Raw genomic sequence first — 24,886 nt, 5'->3', positions numbered from 1 at the left:
CTTCTTTTTCTTTCAAACCCTTGCAAATAAACACTGCTACGTTCCAGGCTTTTGATCCACTGAAGCGATCAGCTGACTGTCTTGTCGACCAATAAGATCAGTGTTCTTCCGGCAGGCTAAAATGGCAGCAGTTAGGTGAGGGAGATATGTCGTAGCTTTTCGTTCGAACAGCTTCTTTTGGTGGAGAAAAATGGATCAGAAGAAGTCGCCGTTTTCGATGCTTAACCTGCCACCTCACTGCCGTTTCATTTGCGCAGTTGAAAAGCACCCCTACCCACTGCGCGTGTTCGCCGTACCATGCACGTAGAACCCAGCGCTGTTCGTCGCCTCCCTGTTCTAGTGCGCGTCAACAGCGGTCTGCTCCAATAGACGATCTGCCTACAGAATGGGTGGCAAACAGAGCACGACTACGTCTAACCCGCGCGTCTCGGCGGGCTCCGGTGACACTACAGGAGCGACGGCGGCAACAGCCGCGGCAGGCGGAGGACTGTCTTCCCTGCTCGCGGGCGCCCACCACTCCTCAAGCAGCACGGATGCCAGACTCCGGGCGCGCAGCCTGTCGAGCGTGCTGAACCTGAACCCGGGCCAGCCCTTGAGCATTCCGGCGTCTCAGAGCGGCTTCGGAACACCCGAGTCGCCGCCTGAGTCCGGATCGAGCACTCCAGATAGCACGCCGTTCGGCCGTGTCTTCGCAGCGCACTCGCTGCCCGTGCAGCTGGTCTCTTTCAACGGCGAGTGCTCTCTCTTCTCTTTTACCACGCGCCCCGTGTTGTTCAAGGAAATCGAGCCGCTTTCGGTTTTCGATCGGAGTTTATGCGAGCTGCTGTTGATTTGTTTAGTATCAGTATGCGACGCGGCGTCTGGCCTTGAGAGGACGCATCGGGAAAGCATTTGCGTCAGCATCCCAACACACATCGACTATCGGCAGCGCAGCGGTGTTTCCATAGCGCGCATCGTTCTTGCTAGCCTTTGATGCCTCGTTGTGGCATCAGAGGCACCCGCTCGAGCTGCCGATGACAGCTGTTTCCCGTTGACAGGTCTTCCCCTGCCTCGTCTCGGGGCAGCTACTGCGTAGACATCCTTATCCGCGGTGGCTTCTATGCGATTTGCAGCTCATGCTATCATTACGGGCAAGAGAAAAGCACCCGGACAGGCGTGCTGGTGTTTTGCGTTGCTGGGATAAAGACACAGGATTGAGCTTGTGTGTTTTAACTGTCGCTGTAGCTAACGGCGCAAGTGAGTACTGCTGCTGGGTAGCCAGCCTAGAGTGTATATTGTTCACCAGGATTTTTGGACCTCGCACACATATATGCAGTTCATTGAACTTGATAGTTGCGCTCAATAGTGCATCTGTGTTACAGCTGTTAATCCATTCGTACAGCCCCTCGCAGAAAAGTAAAAGGCCAACCAGCAGTTGCAGACAACGGCCGACTGGCCTTTACTTTTTGCTATTAATCAACTTATCAGTCCAAGATGTCAATAGCGACTTATCAGTGCATTTTATCAGTGTCAAAATCATTGTTGCACACTTCTGTAATAAAATAAACATTAATGTCGAATGTAAACTTGTTTATTGCACGTTTGTAAAGCCAAGTTTTTGATGGAAACTATGTGTACTGATATAATTCAAAGTTTTCTGGTGTTGTTGCAAGAGCATGGGGCGTCATATTTACAGTGTGATACTTTACTACATAAGATCACTCTGTAGTTTTATTGTCACATAATTAACTATGAGATACCTTCTCTGTATTTTATTTTTTCAATATCATTTATTGCATTTTAAGAATAGTGCACCAGGTGTTTTTACTTCTGTATGTGGGAATCAACACAGCTTAGTACAAAACTTGTCAGTCAAGTTATCTGTTCACTAACCTACATGGCCTTCGAAGTCTTGTAGCTGCTTGTCATGATGTTTTGCAGCGCCATGTCTTAACATGGCACAGAATATGGACATCATTTTATTTCTGTGGTCAGTGTCCGTTATTCTGTGCCATGCTCATCCCCAACCAAATAAGTTTTCATCAAACCCTAAATTTCAAGTCTTAGCATGTTTGCCATTGTACAGATTTATTATTATTATTTGTAGTAGTAGTAGTTATCAGGGAGATAGGTTAGAGGAAAACATGGGGAAGTGATTGTTCAAATAGATGTGGCAGCTAGTGAGTGCAGGAGAGAGACATTTGTTAAGAGCTTCAGTTCCCCAAGTGTGTTCAGGTGCTTGCCCCCACGGAACGAGCCATATTTGGAAGGTTCCAAAAGCGCCAACCAGCGTCCCCTTGCTGCTCCTTTAAAAATAACTCTTTTTTAGGAGTGGCAGCAAAAACAAGACCCCAGTTGTCATATGGCCACTGCTATGTGCAACAGGGTGAACGTTTCTAACTTTGCATAATGTCGGCTCTTTGCTGCCTGTTAGAGCACCTATGAACCTTGTAAGTGGCTGCAGTTATGGCTTATGCTAGTTTAACAATTCGGTTTGTTGGAGTTGTTTTTCAAAGGAGTGTGCAACAAAAAGCATACAAAATACCTGGTGCCATAATACATGCAAACTATTCTTCCCAGTTCATGGTTTTGCATTTACAGGCCTCTTATACTAATTTCTGCCACCCTCTAGGTTGCCATTTGTACAAAGCATGTTCTTATCTCTCTAGACGATTTTTTTTCCCCCACTTTAATTGGTGTCTGGAGATATTTTGTGCTGTCTGAAATTCTTGCAAGTCCTAAGGATGGTTGGCTCAAAAGACAGCTTTAAAAAGCCTTTTAATGGGTTAGTTGGCACATAGCCAAACATGAATTATTACATATGGGAAAGAGAGTGACACACTACGCAAACATCAGGAAGTGCTTTCTGTGGTCTTCTCTCTGTGCGATGGTCTCATTCATGCTAGGATCACTGTGGGCACTTATTTCAATGGCCAAGCTTGGTTGTTGTATGCTAGATCTCAAATTGTGTGTAGCCTAAACAGGAAAAAGCAAGTGCCACAGGAAGCTTAGTGTAAAGCAGTCACTGTACTTTTCACAATGAAATAGCTTGGAAAATTCTAATGTGTTGCACACTTTATAGAATCTCTGTGGAATGAAAACTGGTGAATGTCAATTTAACTGCTTTTATGGTTGCACTTGTCAATCTTTTTCCGATTTTATTTTGCAGAAAGATATAGACTTGGTCTCAGGCTTGCTGCAGAAAAGGCAGTGAAAGGAATTTATAAAAATTGAATTAGATTAATAGATGACATCAACATAACCAAAAAACTATTTACTAATATGTTTAAAAAACTAAACATATTCAAGGTAACTTTAGATCAGGACAGTCTGGAAGTTTGCGTCAAAAGTGAACATGCTAACTGCACTAGCAACATTTCTCTCAATAGCTCAGAAACCTACCTGACCGATTATCTTCGGCAGATGAGTGGCACGAGTGGGTGCTGTGTGAATGGATGGATGGAAAGCTGAATCCTTTAAATCAGGCAGCGGCACATGCCCCCTAGCTGTGACTAGTAATATATTTTGTACTTAGTGGAGGGTGAAATTTCACTCTTGCCTTGCTTTTAGCCACCGATCAAATAGCCTCCGTTCGGTTATTTCTACCTGCTTAAAGTCAATTTTGCCTCCACTGTCCCTAAACCACAATGCTATGAAAAAAATAATCCCTGTTGCTTGGAACTGTACGGCGAAGCCCTTTACAGACTGGTGTTCAGCCGGTTCCTCCTCCTTTCCATACGCACTGCATAACGTGGTACTTGACTTGGTATGTCTTAATCCGCCATACTCCCATCCTGGCTTCAAACAACTAAGAACTTGCCCTAGAATTTTCGTAGATATTTTCTTTGGCAATTTCCTGCTTGAAAGTTCTGTATGTTTCAAGTGCTGATTTCATCTGCATCCCTATTTTCCACAGACCCCTCTCTGTTTCTTTAACATTTTTCTTAACCGATGATTCTTGGTTTGCACCCCTGCTGCTGTCCAAATATTTGCTTTACAATTTTCTGGTTCGCTTCCTCCATATTGTATCAACATTCATCATGTACTATTAACTGAAAACTTTCCTAGCCGACCACTTTCCCTCCATTTCTCTCAATCGCTCCTTCAATTCTATCCTGCTACTAGCTTCCCTGCCTCGAATGATGTCCATCCCATGTCGCCCTGTACCCCTTGATTTGGTGTATTTCCGTGTGCTCCCAAAGCAAGCCTGCCTACCCATTGAACCTCAGATCTCATGCACAGGACCGCATTGCCGAAAGTCAGACTAGGAACCATCGCCCCTTTCCAAATCCCTCTCACCACTTTGTACTTATTGTAATTCCACGGTGCTCTATTCTTTATCACAACTGGTTACCTTTATAGTCGTTACATATTTTTCATGTTCAGGTACCCAGCCCCATTGTTTATCCACATGTTAAGGTATTTGTGCAGTGCGACTTTCTACCGTCTTTTACCTATTGGCCAGAAAATAAACAAAGTCAACCACAGTCCAGCATTTACAGTCTTTTTCTACCCGTTGCTTCCTGCATGTTTGCATTGGTAAACAACTTTCAGTTTTAGCATCTGGCCAGTGCAGTTGCAGGTGATCTTTTTTTCTACGAAAACAGTCGCAAAAATGACCAGCCAGTTGGACAGGACTTCAAAAGAAGCAAAATTAAAGAGAGAGAGAAAGAAGAAGCATTCATGTGCCATTCCACTCTGTGAAGGTGGATGACGAGCGAAGCTGATCCGATCGGCGTTGAGCTTCGGGAGATGCGCCGGCACGTGCGGGTGCACGTAACCGCTCGTTGTCGAGAAACGTGGAACTGCACCCTTTAGCACAGCCCCACTACACGTGTTTTACTGAACCGAGGCCCGTTGCGCTTTATCAGCGTCTCCTTACACGTGCCACAGACTCGAAACTCCCCAACGTTCTCGCCGGGAAAGCGCCGCGTCAGCACATCCACCGCCTTCTGCCGTCGCTCTTCCGACCGTATTCTGTTGATTTCTGAAAGGTCTGGAACCTTGCGTAGGCGCCGTCGAACCCCGGCACCGTGCCCTCGTGGCGTCGACGTCTCTTTGCGGTATTCTCGGCGTCGCGATATGCGTCGTCTGCTCTTGCTCGTCGTCTGCTCTTGCTCGTCGCTTACGTACCATTATCGCGGGCACGCTCTTCTCGGGCCGCCAGGTTGGCACGACTTCGACGGTCTCTCTCGCTGCTCTCGTTGTCGCTCCTCGTAGATACGCTGCTCTTCATATGGATCACGCGTGGCCTTCCCATAACGGTGGGGCGAAAACGTACCATAAATTCCGCACGGACGCTCTAAAATCCCGGATCCTAGCCATAGCTTCGCTGTAAAAATACTTAGTGGGATAGATAACGCTATCGTATATATTTGCTTCGTCAAATTTTACTTGGTCACCTGCTTCTGCGCGTCTTGCATCCGACCGTTGCGCGCGCATGTGGTCGCACGTCTATGCGCATCCACAGTGGAAGGGGCGCATCTTCGCGATGCAGTGGCCGCGAGCGATGTGAGTGCGCATTGCCAGCAGTTCTTTTGGATTAAAAAAAAAGAAAAAGAATAATTCAGGAATTTTTCGGAAACATGCGATTGACCTTAATTCTGACCATTACACACGCCTTCAAAAATTACATGCACTCGTGCTGGTTGTCGGCGAGACGCCTGTGGATCACCTCGCTCTTTCTGATAGGCTGTCGCCGGTCTAGCACGCGCTAGCACGTGCAAGTACAGATTGGACCAGATCTGCTCACGGTAGTACCGCAGCATTGCTCTGACAGTGGGACACTTGCCAGCAATTCTTTTGCAGGGAAAAAAAATACTAAGAATTCAGGAACTTTTCAGAAACATGCGATAGACCTTAATTCTGACCCTTACGCACGCCTTCAAAAATTACATGCACTCGTGCTGGTTGTCGGCGAGACGCCTGTGGATCACCTCGCTGTTTCTGATAGGCTGTCGCCGGTCTAGCACGCGCTCGCACGTGCAAGTAAGTATATTGGAGCAGACGTGCTCACGATAGTACCGCAGAATAGCTCTGACAGTGTGACACAGCGAATTCCAGTGCGTCTGTATCACTGTTTGCTTTCACTCTCTGGTGGCTTCAGCATTTTTGTCGGAGTATTTGCTACTGCAAGCGGCTATTCTACGATCGGTATCATGGCAAGTTATCGTGCGTATCGAGACTCTTTTACAAATTTTGCGTATCTGGCGCAGCGGACACGTCAGGCGTTGTCGACATGCGATAGGGACGGGTGACGCAGATAGACGAGGGTGGCGTTCAGCCACCTTTAGGCAGATATAGAACTTGAATTGTCGCGGCGCGAGTCGAGCTACGATGCTATACTTGATACGTTATCACCGGGACGTAGCTTATCGCGACTTCGAAACACGGCGATGCGTGTCCTACCGAGAACACGTGCGCTGTCAGCACTTGCTTCCAAGTTTCAGCGAAAGTGGACGTTGTTCTCACGAAATGTTAATAATTAGAAATTAAAGACAATAATTCAGGCATGCCATAATTCGTTGCAGTGACGAGCGCCAGGCAACGCGACATAATCGCCTATAGTCTAGTCTATTAAAGTAGCCACTTAACACTAATTGCCTTTGTTACTAACCCTAACGCACATTTTGACACTTCACTGTTTTCCTTCTCTCCCTTTTCAAGAAATGTATTTTGCGCCACAAAGTATACCTAGGAAATTTAAGCACCAACTTGCCCAAGAATAAGTCCTTTTGTAGAGTAATCTTGGCGTAAATGAGTTGGTTCATTAGGAAGGTTTTTCAGCACAAACAGGACGAGGTGGCAAAGGGAATAGCTGTGCTAGTCCTATTTTCGCGTGTGTACCTTTTGTTCTCGTCTTGTTTGCACTGAAAAAAAATCTTATTACATATCTTGTAAGCCCGGTAGTGCTTGGTGCTTATATTTCAGCAGCAAAATGTTATATTTAGAACAGATGTACACAAATGTGCCCATAGCTCCATGAGATCTGCTGGTGTACTTGAGTGCAAGTGAGCAGTTGTGGTCCTTTCTTTTTGTTGTACTCTTTACAACAGAAATAAGAAAGTGTGTATTTATTATGCCTCACTTACATGGTAAGCCAGCTTTGAAAATTGCAAAAGTGGCTCTCTTTGCTGGTTTGCGAGTTGCCATGGCATGTTTAAACCACTATTTTTGTTGACTTAGAATGAACACACTTTGAACACTGAGCAGCCTCAGTTCTTCAATTACAATGTGTGTCCTGAAGTATAAGTTAATAAATGATTAAGACATATTTAATGGTGCCTGCCACCACTGCCATTTCATTGCTGAAGAAAGACACATTGCACTGTGTGTTAGTTAGTGCAATGTGTGCAACTCCGCACAGCCTCAGAGCCGGTGCGGCAGCTCGGCTACTGGCATCAAGAATTCCAGCTCGAGAGAACCTAACAGCTGAACTAGTTTATTGTCCAGTTTCCATCTTATGCAACTGTTATACTGGTCTCTGTTTAACTGCTAATGCCAATTTGACAATAATCCAATTTAATTGGTTGAACTTTTGAAACCTAGGTACCTGGAAAGAGCCTTTCCGACTTAAAAGCAGAGCCCAAGTGTCCATTTAACCAATGTATCTGAATGGTAATGTCGAAAATGCTTTTTCAGTAGAACTGAAGTGTTTGTACTCTAAAGTGTACTCTAAAGTTTTTTGCAGCTACACTGATTGAAAAGGAAAGTTGATCTGCCACAGGTACTCTGTAAGGAAAATTTACATGCCCTGAACTGCTCTTAAGACAGATATGTATACTCTGAAGAAAGTTTGCACCCTTTGGGATGTATATCTGCCATATAACAATAATTGTCATCTGCCTTGATGCGTTTCCTTTCTTGAAAACACCGCGCCCGCTACTTTCCTGTTGGGAATGCTATGCCGATAATACGCATGCCATTCGTTACTGGAAAGTACCGGGCTCGCAGCGTTAAAGAAAGGAAACGCATCAAGGCAGATGACAATTATTGTTGTGTGGCAGATATACACTCCAAAGGGTGCAAACCTTTTTTAGAGGGTATTTGCTCCTGAAGTTACTCCAGATTGTCTTTGTGCTGTCTCATTCCTAAATTAAACTTTTCGAAATGTAAACATTAGGTATAGCATTTTTACAAAGGCCTTATTATATATGCTTGATTTAAGGTTTCTTTTTCAGTGTTTGTGGCATCCAACAGTCATCTGATGTGTATGCTATTGATGGGCCTGCCCGTGTAGTATGTAATACTTCAGGCATCATTCAAACTGACTTTGTAGTTGTTGCTCGACTACTGTTCAACTATCAACCACTCATTTTCTTGTGTGCAGGTATCAAGTGCCCCGTCTGTTCAAAGTTTGTTCTGCCTGATGATGTAGAGTGTCACCTTGTCATGTGCTTGACAAAGCCAAGAATCGGCTACAATGGTAAAGCCAGAGCTTGTATTTTTGTAACCTGTCTCTCTCCTGGTCACTCCCGCTATCTCTCTCTGTGTGAATGAGAAAAATAAGGGAAACCGAGAGGCCTTTCAATTCTTGCTCATTGCACAGGGAGGTCCTCAACTCTAGCCGCATGTAAGGCTTTATAGACCTTATGCGAAGTCTACTGCCATCTATAGGCAGCTTTATGCGAATCTGCCATCATCAAAGGGAGCTGACGGAGGGTGGGCAGTGAAATGCAACCTGCATGTTAGCTCGACATCAAGCTCAATGTTTTACGTTGCAAGGTAAATTTATGGAAGAATGCTCTACTGAAGTGAGCAAGGAGAGCATGCTATAACTGCATCAGTGTGACTTATAATTTGAGAGGGTGTCAACTGCAGCATCACATGATAAGTTTTACGCATGTGATTTCACTGTTGGTTTCAGTGGAATATAATTTCTCGGAGGAAGCACCCAAGATTGTGTTTTTGTTTCAATGTGTGGGTAAGTTCTTGAAGGAGCTATATGTGGGCAAATTGCCCATGAAAGCTATATTCACTTTATCATTTCCTCTAGGTGCTTTACTAGTAGCTTTTTCTCATGTATTTTTTATGTAATGCCACCAGGGTTCGTACATCACCATGCCCAAAAAATCTGCCTCCTGTACTCGCAAAAATAACTCATGTGACGGCCACAATAGGCTCTTGTGCCTTTGCAGCCAGCGCAATCCTCTAATGTGGTGTCTGCAAGCTAGATGTGCTGTGACACCAACAGATGTTGACACTTTTGCAAAAGGTCTATTGGCCAGCTGCCTGCACCTAAGACCATGTACTCTACGAAATCTACAGTTTAATAGGTCTTCCATGTCTGTCACCATGGGTGTTAGTGCTGCTGGCTAATACTACTCCCAGGGCTAGGTTATAAATACAAGTACATAAATGCTCAAGAAAGGGGACAGAGGGCAGCCATCACCATAACTCAATTGGTAGAACATTGCACATGTGATGCCAATGTCATGGGCTTGGCCAACACCTCCTAGATAGCAGGTCTGTGCACTCTGCTTTGACGGCATGCTACTGGGACAGAAATTTTCACTGTCAAGCCCGGTTTGGCGAAAGGGGCGATGTCAAAATTACAGTGACTTGCTCGGGAGCATTGCCGTTAGATTCTTGGGCCTTGTGCTATCTAGGAGGCATTGGTATGGCCTATTCCCATTAGTGCCCAAGTTTCCTTTCATCCACATTCATTTGACTTGGTCACCTTGAAGAGTGGTCACTATGAATGGTTCAGTGAGTGGAATCATTTAACGGAAGTTCATGATCAGATTGCCAGATCATATAAGTGTGCCTACACTGCTGTTGTGGATTTTGTTGTGTATTACTATTAGCAGCAGGCGTTTGATGCATTGCGACACCACGTACCTGAGCATACGAGGGTTGGACCCTCCCACATGTAGCCGTGCGCAGCTTAGCCGTGTCTGGGGAAAGGGGGATCCTGGGAGTTGAGCAGATGCCAGGTGTTCAGACATTCAAGACCTCCTGGCGAAGGCAACTTTCGTCTCTGCCTCCAGACTGACCCACCTGGAGGAAATCGGCAGCCGCCTTTTCCTGTCTTCCTCCTCAGTCTTCATCTTTCGCTCTCACTTGCAATCGTTCCTGTCTTCTACTCAATTCGTTTTACTTCCGATTTTCTAGGTGGCAAGAGTTAGCCTGGTGCAATATACCCAGTCTTGGGTGTGTGTGTGTATATATATATGTGAGAAGAAATGGGGTTAACCGAGGGGCCCTATTTTTATTACTCATATCGTAACAAGCCAACAAACACTGACACCAAGGACAACATACGGGAAATTACTTGTGCTTAATAAATGAAATAAAGAAACTATAAATTAATGGAAATTAAAGTGGATGAAAAAACAACTTGCCGCCGGTGGGAACCGAACCTACAACCATGTGAGGGAAGGAGTACAATGAAGAGTTTTTTCATTTCATTTCAAGAGCTGGGCTTCATGAGGCTGCATGGCGAAAGGTAAGGGGTGAGAAAGAATGCTACAAAGGTTAACTATGGTACAGTGGCATGGGCAGCCAGTGGGACACGGAGGAGTTCTCACATGAAAATGCGAGATGTCTTCTTCAGCAGTAGAAACATGAATGGTACAAGCACTGTACTGCACCTGTCTTGCGCTGCAAGTGTATGCAGGGAGTAAACTGCAGCAACTGCACGCTGCAGAACATGCAAACTCTGTACATAAACTTCATTTTGAGGCCACCACCGCAGTAACAAGAAAAGCTGCATCACAAGAGACGCAGGAACACACATGATTAAAACCAACCAGAAGTAGACAGCACTCGCGCCATTGCATGCCATTCTTCCAAAGGTAGCAGGACATAGCCATGGTCAAATGGAATAAAAGTTGATGGGGAACATCACAGCTTGAGAGGAGGGTGATGTTTAACCACATATAGCTCTTTTGCTGCAGTGTGCTGACAAAATTCTTGTAAGAAAGCATTCCGTGAGAAACACTTTGTAATGTCTAGGCATAGAAAGTATTTGTCGTACTCAATTACGTATGGCAAAAACTTTTTCAGGGACCCTCTAGTACACCTGTCAGAGCAGGTGCCGTGCTTCAACTCAACTTGCTGAATTGAATGCAAGCTCGGACACATATATATTCACAATAGCATTGAGCAGTCACCATCAGGCTGTATAATCAGCCCTAAGATAACAAATGATTGAATAACTGCGTGTTTTGTACTTGCCGCCTGAGGAACATGCTGTTCTACAGCCATGAGGTCATCCCACAGACCTGCGGCTTAAACAGTCGGTTTTTCAAAACACAACGCCACCCATCCCGTGGTGCTGCAAGGAGCCAATAGTGAAATCTGTACTTTAGCATCAGTAGACATCACTTCATATTCTTGAGTTCTGTTGATAATATAGTGTGAGAGTTATTGCGCAATTTTAATGTGATAGCATTATAGGTGAATCTCACCCGCCTTGGAGGTATCATTGTCTGACCTAAAAATGTGGGTCTTTTGTGCCAAGAGCAACTTTGGCACAAAAGAAGCATGCATGCAATGGTGGCCTAATGGTTAGAGCATTTGGCTGTTGTGCTGGAAGATAGAAGTTTAATCCCACCATTGGTCACACATTTCTTTATAGCATTATCAGCAGACTCCGCCCACTATGGAGGTATCTAAAAGAAAACTCGAGGTATGTTGAGTACTTATGAGCACGTCGCAGTGCACATGAAATCGCAAGTTTGTAATGGATACCAGGTATAGAAATGTCACTTCTAAATAAGAGAGTGTGCAAAGTTGCCTGTGACGCATGTCTGCGCAGCTGTAAAGACATTACAATCTATCGGTATGATGTGGCATACTTTAGAGAGTTAGCGGTGCTAAGTTCAGACCTGTGTATGTGTGTTACCTTTTTCCCCTTCTCTGGTAGAGGCATCGGAAACCAGATTCAATATCCCCCCCCCCCTCCACACACACACACTTTCTTTTTCGTCTTCATGCATTGAATTTTGTGCATACTTAGTGCACCATACAGTCAAGTGTACTCCACTAATGCACTTCTTGTATCCTCCTCAGGCAAAACAAAGTTCTGGTGACACACCTTTTAAAATCAGTTCTTATTGTGAACTTGTCATATTTCTGAAGAAGTACTTGCTTGAGCTGATTGCATGGGTGCATGCTCACATCAGTACCTTCATAAATGTGGCTAGAGAATCCATTTCTCCACATCGTTAAGATAAAAGCATCCTTTGTTTTCCTAAACACGTAGATACAGGTTTAACATCTTATGCTGGTTCCTCACTTTTCATTCTGAATTGCCATTTCATCTTGTGGCATTTGAAGTGTACAACACAAATTTTATATTGTCGGTGATGATGCAGCAGTACGTCTCGCACAAAGTATCGGTTTTCTCGAAAACCAGTTGCAACAAAATTATTGCAGGCTTTGACGTATGGTGTTGACTGCATTTAGTTTTGTGTTACACCAGGTTATTTTACCTTATCATTCCTGTTTAAGCTCTTAAAATGTTAAGCTGCTGTCCACAGGGGTGGACACGGGGTCTGAAGAGGGTATACCAAGTACTGGAAATTTTAATCATTGATGAGGGTACTTTGTATACTTTCATAGGCTCTAAAGCTCATATTCAAGATAACTTCCACTACCTAATTTAATGCTTTGATTTATACTTTGATACCACGTTCATGCTGTTTGCTGAGCTTCTGTAATGCGCCCAAGCTGAACTTCAACTTTGAACTCTGCAAACCATTGGATTGATGCAGCCTCATTTTGTTGCCCTCAGATGACGTGCTCACAGAAGACAAAGGCGAGTGTGTCATCTGCCTAGAGGAGCTGACTCGGGGAGACACCATTGCTAGACTACCTTGCCTCTGCATATACCACAAAAGGTGACCTTGTTTGTGCCTTTGCTTCTTTGCTTGTCTGTCACTGTGTGGTTTTTACTAGGCTAACATATGTAGACAGTAAACACATGAAATTTTTAAGAATCGCTGCTTGTCTGTGCACGTTTACTGTTTAACTGCATGTACAATGATCTGCACAGTGAGAGGTCAGGGTTCATAGCATTCTTGCTGCCATGTGCTTAGGTGTTGCACAGTTTCTTTGCCTTCTTTCCTGGGTTTGGCATGGCTGCTGTCTTCTGGGTCAGTCAATAGTATTTTGCAAATATGTTTGTGGATGCACACATACATGCACATACAAACACACACACACACACGAAGGTTATATGTGTGCCAAATGCTAGTACCAGCGAACAGGCTTATACAGTAGAACCTTGTTAATACAATCTCATTAAATATGATTTCCTGGCACCCATGTTCACAATTGAGAACACAAAAAATTACTCGGTACAGTTGCCCTTCTTTTTTACCAATTCATATGTTTTTGGAAAACACACCCTTTCCGCGCCAACGTTCAGTACATTGCCAAATTGTGATCGTATATGTTTTTCGACTGCTAAATTTGTCGTAAACCTGAGAAAACATGAGGCATGCGCAACTGAGAACAGTAGCCACCTGCCGCAGCAGCTTCTCCGCAATATTCGCCTGCCCGTCTCACGTGATATAATGCTGGCGCGAACTTGGTTTCCTTTTCCGGTACCAGCAAATCTCCTCCCTGGTCATCACACGCTGCATGCACAGCTATCGCTGCTAGCCTTATTGGGATAAGGATCTTCACTTATCTATTTTAAGCTTGTGGGACGTAGTTGCAGTGTAGCAAAGTGCCGTTGGAAGCATGCTTTTAATAGACAATAACCCGAACATGCCGCCATTTCCTGCTGTAGGCGGCACAAAGTGAGCATAATGTTTTGCTCTGGAAGCATTGTAGGCTTCGTATTCTGGTGGCCTCGCCCGCCAGCTTGATTTAATTTTGGTTTCTCGTTCCTGTCTTAAGCACTACACAATAGAAAAACGACAACATGTGCTTCGGGTCACTTGGGCCCAAGCAGCGCTATGTGCGTCGGCGTCTTGTGCTGCAACAATTTGCACTGAGTGGGCACATGAAAACTGCCGCCAAAATACCTCACTCAAGGAAGCTGTTGACCCAAGCCCAATGCAACGAGTACAAGCGTAAGCTTTGTGATGCGCATTGTCGCAAAAACGACCATGTTCGCCTTGGGCTGCTCGCCACCCCACCAGCTCAGCGCGCATTGGTTTCTTGCGCTGCAACGATTCATGCAACACTTCACATTAAGTAGATGTCATCCACAGTTGAGTCTGTCAAATTTTTTGTGACTTAGGATTGTAAGTTTTCCTGACAAGAAACATAATTTGTTTCTTGTCCCGTTCTTTTCCAAAACATATGAACGAGGTTCTACTGTATAACCTTTGTATGCTGACTGACAAAGCAATGTGAGTAAGCACACCTCTGTTCTACATAAAAAAATTAATTTCTATAAAAATCCTAAACAAATAATGTTGGCTCACAGGTATCTTGAAAGCACACTGACCTGTTAAAGTAATGGCACATTATATTTAATGGATTCCTTGATATATGCAATTTTTGTTGACTTATCGATTGGTAAGTGCCGCTGTGTGTGCTCTTGACCAGTCCTCCACAATGGATATGTGCCGTTGTGACATAAGAAGTACAGAATCCTTAAATGTAGTAAGATATGTGTTGTGCTTCTCTGTGTATGCACCTGCCATCACCATTCTTCCTTCAAGCATTGTATATTGTCTTCATCCTCAAGACATTGCTTGCGTAGTTGTCGCATACTGCCTTCACTTGATTTAGTGTTTTCATTTTGGCATGGCTTGTGAGCAGTGTAGGGCATAAATATAAAAATTATGAATAAAGGGATAATCAGACATCCACCCGTTCGTAGCAATTGCTACAAAGGAAACCCATACGGGTTCCTCGAAAGAAAACCCTCATAGTTGAAGAAAAATTTGTCCTGGTCCGGGACTCGAACCCGGGACCACCGCCTTTCTGGGGCAGCCGCTCTACCATATGAGCTAACCAGGCGGAGCAAAAACACGGAGCAAAGGCAAGTGTTTGACTACTACGTCAAACACTTGCCTTTGCTTCGTGTTGTCGACAAATTCTACTTCGCCCTGCCATCTGCTAGCCGCCTGGTTAGCTCAGATGGTAGAGCGGCTGCCCGGAAAGGCGGTGGTCCCGGGTTCGAGTCTCGGACCAGGACGAATTTTTCTTCAACTATGAGGCTTTTCTTTCGAGGATCCCGTATGGGTTTCCTTTGTAGCAATTGCTACGAATGGGTGCATGCCTGATTTTCCCTTTATTCATTACTTCTCTCCACCTTGCGGGTTCCCGCAGAACTACTACGTCAAACATATAAAAATTATGTGTCAAACTTATGACTTTTGTGCTATACAAACAAACATTGCATGCTGTTATATGCTGCATTGTATGAAAGTACATACACAATCACATGCATCATATAATTTGTTGTACAGGATTTAATTAACTGCTTCACTAAAGTGTGCTGTACATATAGATTAAAACATGTGTGTTATGTTGCATAACTTTTTTATTAGTACTCACATGCCACCAAATCTTTAAATGTTTACTACAAAATACTATGTCTTTCTGCTCACTGCAAGTGCTCAGTGATGCGTAAACTCCGAAAACATTTTAGGGGCACTTAAATTTGTTTGAGCTAACAATCAGGTTCCAGTGGACAGCTCTATACATTTTCTGCATGTTAGGCTGTTTTTATCCAACTAGGGTGACTGTTGGAAATGTGGTCTGTGTGCTAATAAGCTGTTTTTGCCATTTTTATGAAGCCACGTAAAACTCATGAAATTAAGAATGCCCATGCCATCACACTGACAAATGCGTTATAATGCGTCAAGAGTGCTTCATAAAGCAGATACACTGACTTCAGTTGGCACATTGCAGAGAACCTTCTGAAAAGCACCAAATATGGCGCTTGCAAAGCAGAGCCTCAAATTAGGGACAAGTTGCAGGAAAGCAAAACTGGACATCATTTTGTACTTCCATGATTTTTTGTGTTGTTTGAAGAAGGTGAGCGTGTGGGCATTAAAGGTCATTTCCTCTGTTTTTGTCAAGCTAAAGTAAATTTTGTGGAGTGCTCTTGTGAACAAGCACCAGATTGCACACGCGCGTGCACACACACACACACACACACACACACACCGCACGGCAGGAGCACAATGCATATGTTGCAGCCCAAAAATTCTGGGGGTTTGGAAGATCAAGGTATCTAATGATACTGCATTGAGATTGAGCTGGATGCTTAAAAAAAGATCCTCAGTGGTTGCTTATCTTGTTAATTCAGCTGGTGCCCATGCTAAGAGAGGAGAGGTGACCAAGAATGTTGTACATGTTGTAACGTCCACCTGCTTGAGAATAATGGTTGAAAAGAATGCCATAAACGTCCTAAGCAACTGTGGGGAAATCAAATAGCTGTAGAAACTTCCACAAACTTTTACTGTGAATATGTTCACAAGATAAGCCCTCTTTCTTTCTTGCAAAATGTATATTGTACTTAAAAGGTACTAAATATCAGCTCTAAATCAGTTTGAACTTCTAAGGCATTCTTTCAAAACTATTGTCATTCATTTGGCGGTGGAGGATTGATTATTACTCAAGAAAATAGCCTAGGAAAAGATCTCTAAACTTCTGTTTAACCTTTTGTTCCTTCAGAATGCAGTATAGTTGCTCTTTACCGATAAACAATTGGCTAGACCCTAGTTGGTGTCAAAATTCATGTCACAGTGAGCTGGTGAGGAAACATTGGAACAGAGTCTCAATCTTTTGTTTTTCCATCTTTCCTGGCCTACAAAACACCCTCTTCCATTACCAATTGACTGTTTTGCTGTTGTAGAAGTGTTATGTGCTAATACAGCTCAACTAAATATTTCTTTTTAGTGTCCATTTAGTGTGTGTGAAGAAAAAAATATGCTTTAAAATTGCAGTATGTGGGATCTTATGGCATGCATGAATTTGACAGTATCTTGTAAGTTCCTGAATTCCTTTTTTTTTTCTTAAATACATAGCCTTGTGATTGGGCTGTTGTTACGTATGGCACAGTGACATTTCCTAGACTTGACATCTCAGAAAGGCAATTGAGAACAGTACTGCTAGTTCAGGCAAGAATGAAGCTCAAAATGAGGTCTCTTTTACTGGGATTTATCTAGCCATCTACATCACTGCAGCACTTGTTCCGTTTCAGGTGCATTGATGCCTGGTTTGAAGTGAACCGCTCCTGTCCTGAACACCCTCTGGACTGACGTTGCTGTCATCCTACACTTTTCTTTGCGAACTGCAATGGAGCTGCCAAATCCGGACCTGTTGTCTTCTACATGACAACCACACGATCTCACCATGGACGAACCAACAACAACAAAAATTAGGCACGAGTGCGAATGCACATTGCACACCCCTGAAAGAGATGACTGAATGGCAGAGAAGGACCATTGCTTTCGTTGGCATCTTGGCTGCTTTGCTTTGCTGTCGCATGTTGCTTATTTTTTGGACACACTACTCTACAGCAGTGTGTAGATAAGCTTTCTTGCTTTTCTTTTCTTCTTCTTCTTCTTCTAACAGCCATAAACTTTTGCATGACTTGACAAAATGACTTCTTGCTGTGAAAGGAAGCAACTTCCTACGAAATTTGCTGTGCCTTGGTTTGTGCAACATTGCTGTCAGGAGTCTGTGTCAGAGGCTCTTTATTGCCAGCCATGGCAGGCTGGACCAAACCTAAGATGAGCAAGCAGCGTGGTTCCTTGTGGCGCATTCTCTAGTTTTGTAAAAAATGAGAAAATGAGATACAGAAGGCATGAAAGGGAACCCCAGGAGTTGGTGCTGTGATGATCCATATGCTGTTGTGTGTTGTTGCCCCATTACCAGTACGGCAGTCTTTCCCTTCTCAAGCATGTGAATGTTCTTCGGCAGCGCTGCTCTCTCTTTCGTAAATTTGTTGCACATTCTTGCTCCCCTTGTTGGAGACAGTGCACCGCTTTCCTCAGCAGCTCTCTCTCTCAAAGTTGATCACATTGTCGGTGCATTGCGTCAGACTGTTGCCCGCTTGTCGAATTGCCTTGAAAAAAACAATACATGCATCACTCCCTACATTTTTATACATATACATGAAAAGTAAAAATAAATATTCTGCAGCCTTTCTTTCTTCTTTAATTGCTGTTTCTCTTTTAAAAGTTGTGTAGGGGATTTCCAGGTTGATGTTACCAGATCTGGGATGCAGCTCATGGCATCACCATGCTTTTTTTCCCTCACCTACCATTAGATGTCAAGCTCATTGGCCATATTTTGTGCATTACATCCATAAAGTTCTTTTTAGTTTCTTAGATGCAGAGAAGTGGGGCATTTTAGGCTCTTTAATAATGTAACCAGTACCAAATTTGCCCAAAGTATAGTGGCCACAGGCTGCATTATTTCTGGTGCCATACCACTGGTTTCAGTGGTTTGTTTGTATTGTGTCATTGGATTCATTTCTGGAAATGAGTTCACTCAATGGGTGCACTTTCCTCTTCCTCCTCTCGCTACTTTATTTTTAAACTTTAAACCTTAAACCTGGTCTTTAAGGTTGGTGGTTGCCATTGGCCTTGTCGATAGTGACCTCTAGCTGGTTAAGTTTTCCTTCTTTAGTGCCTGCTTGATAAGAGTGTTTATAATGGTATGCTGATGTGATGTGAGGCACCAATATTAGGCAGTGGCACGAACAGGGTGCTGTGATCGCAGTGCTGCAGAAGATGCCTTAATGCCTCGCGCTCTGTGGCACATGCATCATGGCACTAGTCTGAAAGGGTGGATGCATTTTGGCCTTTTTTTCTATTCAGCAGGAGCTCTGTGGCTTGCCCTTGTGTAGGTTTTGCAGTGCTTGTATGTCTAAAGGGAGATGCTTCAAGAAGGGTTCTGTGAATGTGCCACATTTGAAGACACACTTAAGTGATGGTGTTGTTGGCGCAATCACAGTGTCTGCAATCGTTAGCATTGCATTGTGCTCCAAAGTGCAATCGGTTAAAAGTTGTGTGTGCATGCGTGTATGTGCACCTGTGCTTGCTTGCAACATGGGAAGGTCCGAAGGATATTACACATGCCAGTGTATTACGTTCCTTCATGTTTCCTGCACCCCTTTCTTTCCCCCTCCCCCTCCCTTCTTTGCAGCCATCTAAGTACTACACTCAAGGCAGTAAAGTTAGAACTCGTACAAAGTGTTTGCTATGTACGTGTGAGAGAGGTTGGTTGTTTTGTATAGGGGGAGTGATATTTTTTGTAAAGTTCCGCAGTACCAAATTGCCTGTAACTGCTTGTAGCATATGTGTGTGTGCGTGTGTGTGTGTGCGTGTGTGTGTGTGAATATTGTGTATGAATATTAAAGAAATAAAATTATATCACATTTTTCTAACTTTCATCAATGGAGTATATGTAGCCTTCCACCTAAGTCCTCTGCTTTTCTCAGCCTTTGTGTAATATTGAGTTAAGTGATCACATGTGTCACTAATTTGGACCCTTCACCTGCTTATGTGTGCACCTGTGACAACGCAATCCAACCAACATCTTTGACTAAAGGACTGTCAACATAGTATTGAAGTCTGCAGGCACCACACTGAAGTGGCTGTGTGCTTGATTATATAACCTTCAAAGGCCTCGCCATGCGTGGGCATTGCAAACCAACAATTGTGATGTATAGATTGCGTGGTAAGGATTGTGGCCCTAAATGATTGCACCAATGTATGTATGCTGCAAAAACAGCTGAACAATCGGATAAAACCCCATGCACTCTTACTCCTCAGAGGAGCCACAGGGGCAGTAGAAGTGATATTACTCGAAGTGGCACTTCCAGGTTGAATGCACTGCACCTGCAGTGCACAAATAATCCAGCAGCCCGAAAACACTGGGATGCCTGTGAGATGCACAGCAAACAGAGCCCCGTCTGGAAATGCGCTGTGCAGCAAGAAAACTAGGGAGACAAGGAGGAAGCAGTCGCAGGGGAGGGAGACTTGATAATAAAGGTGGGCCCTTGGAAGGCTGGAGAGGTATGGAGATGCCTTCTGGGAGACATCTGTTTTGGGAGGGGAGCTCATCTACTTGCACACCATTTCATTTGCTTTGTCTCGGCTACTTCTAAACCTTTAGTAAAGATTGTTGCAGTGAAATTCTCCCTGGATGGCCCTTTACAACCCATATTTAAAAAAAGTTTGGGCTAGGCCTTGAGCCTGGTAAGGGCAGCGATGAAAGTCTGATAGAAAAAGCTAGCTGCAGTCTATCAACCATGTACAATGCTCCTTGGCGCAAGTTGTCATTATGGAAAGTAATGAGGCGTGCAGTGGTTGTGTGTGGTATTGCCCGGGGAACCTTGCCTCAATTGATCGAATGGTTGGCACACATGATCATGTATCAGTTACAATGAATGTACAAAATGTGCTAAAAATCAAGTGTATTTAAGCTTTTAGTATAGAAGTATTTTTTCTAAATTCAAATTTTAGTACCAAAATTTTCGTTGCATTAGTACAATTGAGCCCACCTATAAGAATCCAATTTAGAATGAACTTTCACCTACAATGAACAGTTTATCGACATATAAAAAATTTCACAAGAAGCCTATGAGAGGCATCCACTTTTAACGACCGAGTGCCCTGCTCAATTCGGTTGCAGTGAACGGAATGAAGTGCAGTACGGATCTCGGTGAGCCAGGGAAAGGCCGACAGCTGCGCGGCACATGCTTGTTCTTGTTCCCCAGTGAAATGGCACAACCCACTCTGGTGGATCAGCCATGAATCGGGTGGTGAAGGAACTGTTAGCTTTTTTTTTTTTTTTGAATAAATTAGGGTGAAATGAAATACGTGTCTTACAAATGGGATTTAAAGTGTCTACTGTTACAGGTATGAATAGTCAAATATCTAGATATTTTTAAAATTTTGTGAACATTATAAGTATTTAGAAGAATTCTAACATGCAATTCGTCTTGTCTTGCACAGGAAAAAGCAGAGGGCTTCACAAACGTTCTTGTGCTTGTAACCCAGTATGGTAGCCCCAAAGGAAAGAGTTACAGGAAGAGTCAAATTCAAGCCAAGCTTTGGAAGGGTTCTAAAAATTTTTTCCGTTGAATAATGAAACTGTGGCATGTCAAAAAGAAGTGTTCCAGAGATTCACTCTCGTTGCATAAAGGGCACAAGGTCGATATAGCCAGACCAGACCTGTGGAGGTAAAAGTTCAGTGGGCGGACTCAGCACCATAGGTTACTTCAATTTTTCTACAGGAGCACCACTTGTTCCAAGAAAAACTTAGATGCGGGAAATCAGATGTTGCCAATGATGATTGTGCGAAGTTATTTGTAGTAGTATATTTTCTTAATCATGCCACAGTTATAAAAGCTGACGAAGGCAAAATGGAGATTATAGGACCATCGTGGGATGCTACTGCGAGTATATCTGCATATTCGTTTAAGGCTAGATAATTCAAAGAATGGGTAAGGTGTGCAGACACGGACACAAGAGAAGAGAAGTGGGCAACACGTTTTACCCCTTCTTTGCATTATGAATCCTTACCAGCTAGCTCAGCTTTCTGTCGTTTAAGGCTAGACCTTTGTGGCCTGGCACCCACACTAAACGAACAAGACGTAAGTGTCTTAGGAGAGGAGAAAGGAAAGTTTTTAATGAATCTGACAATTTGGGTGTGGTTAGTGAAGAACGGACAGGCAATCGGTTAAGATTATGTCTGATGACATAGATGGTGGTAGTTTGTGTAAAGCTAAGACAATTGCCAATAATTCTGCCCGAAACATAGGCGTGAAGTCAGGTAGCCAAATCGAAAAAGACCAATTTAGATGTGGTGATACAGTGCCGACACTTGCCTTTTCTTCACAGACGGCAGCATCATTTGCTATAACGGTTTTCGTATCCAGGTGTGCAAGGTGGTCTTCCAGAATACTATTCAGATATTGATAGGGAAGATGTTTAGCATTATTTGAAAAAATATCAAATTCAATTTTAGCAACTGGAACCGAGGAATTTAGTAAGACCACCTCACATAGGTGAACGTGTAATGGGTCCGATAGTTTTTGAGCGAAAACAACTTGAGTGCAACATGAGCGATACCACTGATAGTTTAAAAATGAGGCCGGTTCATTAATGAAAACATGTGATTTCCTTTGTGGTGATGCATATATCTTTAGAAATGTTAGTACTCTCATGAGAAGGCAGGCATGCTTTGATATAAGATATTGTTAGCAACAAATTTAGGAAGCCCAAGACATAAACGTAACGCCTCTCATTCTAATAGAATCAGAGGCCGAATTTTGTATGCAGATGCGCCAGAAAACAAAATGCAGCCAAACTCTATTGTCGGGCAAACATACATGCAATAGGTCATAATGCGAACATGCCAACGCAGCCCTGATCAATTGCTGCTGACTCTACGCAGCATTCCTACTGTGCGTGCTCCCTTTGAGGTAATATCTTCTATATGTAGACTCCAATTAAGCTTTTCGTTGTACATCACTCCCAAATATTTAAGTGAATTCACCTATCTTGTCGATAAAGAACCAAAATTTGCACAGGAACACTATGAGGGAAAACTATGACGGCACTTTTTCTGAGGTTAATTCCATCAAGCCACATTTCTAGGTGGTTCATATAAGACTGTATAGTTAGATACAAGGCATGTAAGTTTACTGATGCAACAAAAAATGCAATGTCGTCAGTCTATAAGTACACATGCACATTATGTTGCAAAGGTACAGTACTCAGTAAAACATTAAACAGCAATGGCTATAGGACTGATCGCTGTGGTAGGCCTCTTGACTTGATAGTTGATGAATACAGTCCATGTAGAGAGCAGGAAAACTCCCTGCTGTTTAAAAATTCATAATCTCACGCGACAAAAATATTTTGGCAGGCCAGCAAACTGAAGTGCGTTTATTAGGCTTACATGTTCTACACTGACATACGCCTTAGTCATATCCAAAGTGACTAAAGCTGCATATTTTTTCTGACATCATGCTAGTTTCTAGGTTGACATGGGCACAACAAATCAAGCACCCACATCTGAAGCCAATTTGGCATGGGCTTAAATTCATGTTCTCTATCAGCCAATGATCTATGCAGTCGTGTAAGATTTTTTCGACGAGTTTTCCTAGGTTAGATGTAAGAGATATTGGCCTAATGTTATCTAATTCGTATGCGAAACCTTGCTTTTTTAATAATGGGATAACTTTTGCAAGTCTCCATTCCGGGGGAATCCACAAATCTTGAATAGAATGGTTTACCATGGTAAGTAATGCGTGTGATGATATTTCAAGTAAAGTTTTCATTATTGTCGTATTAATGTCATCAGGGCCTGGCACTGAATTAGGCAGCTGGCTTAGTACATTTTCCAACTCCGAAATTGTAACTTCTTCAAAGTCTTCACCATGAGTAGGCAGTGTAGCGTGATTGGGCAAGATCAACTTATAGCGACATTCTAGACCTTTAGCAGTATCTTCCAGTATATTGGCCAATTTGCAGGGCGTTGGAACCACAGAGTCGACGTTTATTTGTGCAGGAAGGACCTTTTTTATTTGTCAGAAATTGAAAAAGTGCTTTTTTGTTGGTGGCCTTTGAAAGAAGTTTGAAGTGCTCACAATCAAAGTTGTCTTTCGCATTTGCAACCGTTCTTTTAAATGTTGCTGCCGCAAACTTATAGTCTCTCCAATTGCTAGGACACTGGTTATGAAGTAGTTTTTGCAACGCTGCTTTTCTTATCCTGTAATGGTGTGAGCACTTTGCATTTCACCAAGGGTTAGAAGACCCGCTTTTAGTGGAGTGCACAGTGAATGGAGATATTTAATTTTTTATGGAATTTTTTAAAACAAAATAAAATTATGGCTTTTTCTTCTTCATTATCCAATGGCTGATTCGATAAAGCCATGTGTAAGACCTTTTCGAATGTGCTTAATTTAACAAAAGCATTTGAATGCGTAGTGATTTGAGTCAATACGCAGACGAGCTCAAAAAGACTAGGAAGATGGTCGCTGCTCGTGCCCGGGTTTCTAGCAGACTAAGTGGAGATAGACAATTAGTACTAGCGAAAGTGAGACCTATTGTGGAAAGTGACTTACTACAAATAAATGTGGGTGTTCATGCAGCACAGCGCTTCACTTTTATATTTAGCTTTTTCCTTTTCTTTTTGGCTCACGGATGCACTACCATATTGTAGTTGCATTGCTCAGGCGGAGATCATGGCTGTGCAGCACCTAGCAAAGTCAAGGATATCAAGAGCTACAGTAAGCAAAAACAGTGACTGCAAATTTAGGAAGCAATTAATGTCGAGTCACACACTAGAGAAGACATTGGTTTTAATGGTTTGTCAGCGCCAGTGAATGTTCCCATCAAAGCTCATGTAATGTTTGCTGAAGCCAAGGACGTATGCCTCTTTTATGGAAGGCTGCAAGAATATGCTGCTTTGGGAAAGCTGGAATTTCCTCCTGTTCGATGTATACAAAGACCTAGTGCAGGGTGTTGGCTCATGGTTGAGCCTTGTGGACGCAGGCAGATCTATGCAGGCCTTGATGACTGCAGTCTAACATGTTGCGGCTGACTGTGGTGAAGATGTCTCCGAGAACATCTCTAATGCGACAACTTCTGCATACGGAGGGCGCACTGACAAGTATGATTAGGAAACTACCGATCCCACAATTGCACCATCATGCAGTGGTCTCAATATTGAGCGTCTGCTTTGCACAAGCATTGTACCTGTATATGCCAGAGGCTTGAGCTATGGTATGAACAGCTTGACAAACTTGTAATGGCTATTATTAGGTTGATGCTACTTAAACGGATCTCCATCACTGATTTATACCAATTAATAAACGCAATGTGCGTCGTTTTGGGGTATTAAGCACCCCTTCTGCACCTTGTTCAGTTCATTATGATTAGTTTTAGGACCAAATACAGTTATAATGAACTGTTGATACAGTGAACGTATGTTGAGCAGCAAAAGAGTCCATTGGCCCAACTGTGCG

The 24,886-nt window shown here is 43.3% G+C and overlaps 1 protein-coding gene and 1 non-coding gene across 2 annotated transcripts; one reads left to right on the top strand and one right to left on the bottom strand.

The window, feature by feature from the left end:
* Nucleotides 1-82: 82 nt before the first annotated feature.
* Nucleotides 83-19,297, top strand: LOC135921924 (E3 ubiquitin-protein ligase znrf2). The gene is made up of 4 exons (XM_065456335.2): nt 83-731; nt 8,309-8,404; nt 12,719-12,824; nt 17,099-19,297. The coding sequence occupies exons 1-4, from the start codon at nt 386-388 to the stop codon at nt 17,154-17,156; spliced, it is 606 nt and encodes a 201-aa protein (XP_065312407.1). The 5' UTR covers nt 83-385; the 3' UTR covers nt 17,157-19,297.
* On the bottom strand, nt 14,830-14,904 carry TRNAS-AGA (transfer RNA serine (anticodon AGA)). The gene has a single exon. It is a non-coding gene; the product is annotated as a tRNA-Ser (tRNA).
* Nucleotides 19,298-24,886: the final 5,589 nt, after the last annotated feature.

The sequence above is a fragment of the Dermacentor albipictus genome, chromosome 1, assembly GCF_038994185.2.
Source record: "Dermacentor albipictus isolate Rhodes 1998 colony chromosome 1, USDA_Dalb.pri_finalv2, whole genome shotgun sequence".
In the NCBI taxonomy this organism is placed as follows: Eukaryota; Metazoa; Arthropoda; class Arachnida; order Ixodida; family Ixodidae; genus Dermacentor; species Dermacentor albipictus.
Note: the sequence above shows the minus strand (reverse complement) of the source record. Positions and strands in the feature narration are given on the sequence as shown.

Coding starts and splice junctions, on each gene's coding strand:
- LOC135921924 (XM_065456335.2), top strand. CDS start 386: ATGGGTGGCAAACAGAGCACGACTACGTCTAACCCGCGCGTCTCGGCG. Junction 8,405..12,718: donor GCCAAGAATCGGCTACAATG/GTAAAGCCAGAG, acceptor TGTTGCCCTCAG/ATGACGTGCTCACAGAAGAC. Junction 12,825..17,098: donor CTCTGCATATACCACAAAAG/GTGACCTTGTTT, acceptor GTTCCGTTTCAG/GTGCATTGATGCCTGGTTTG.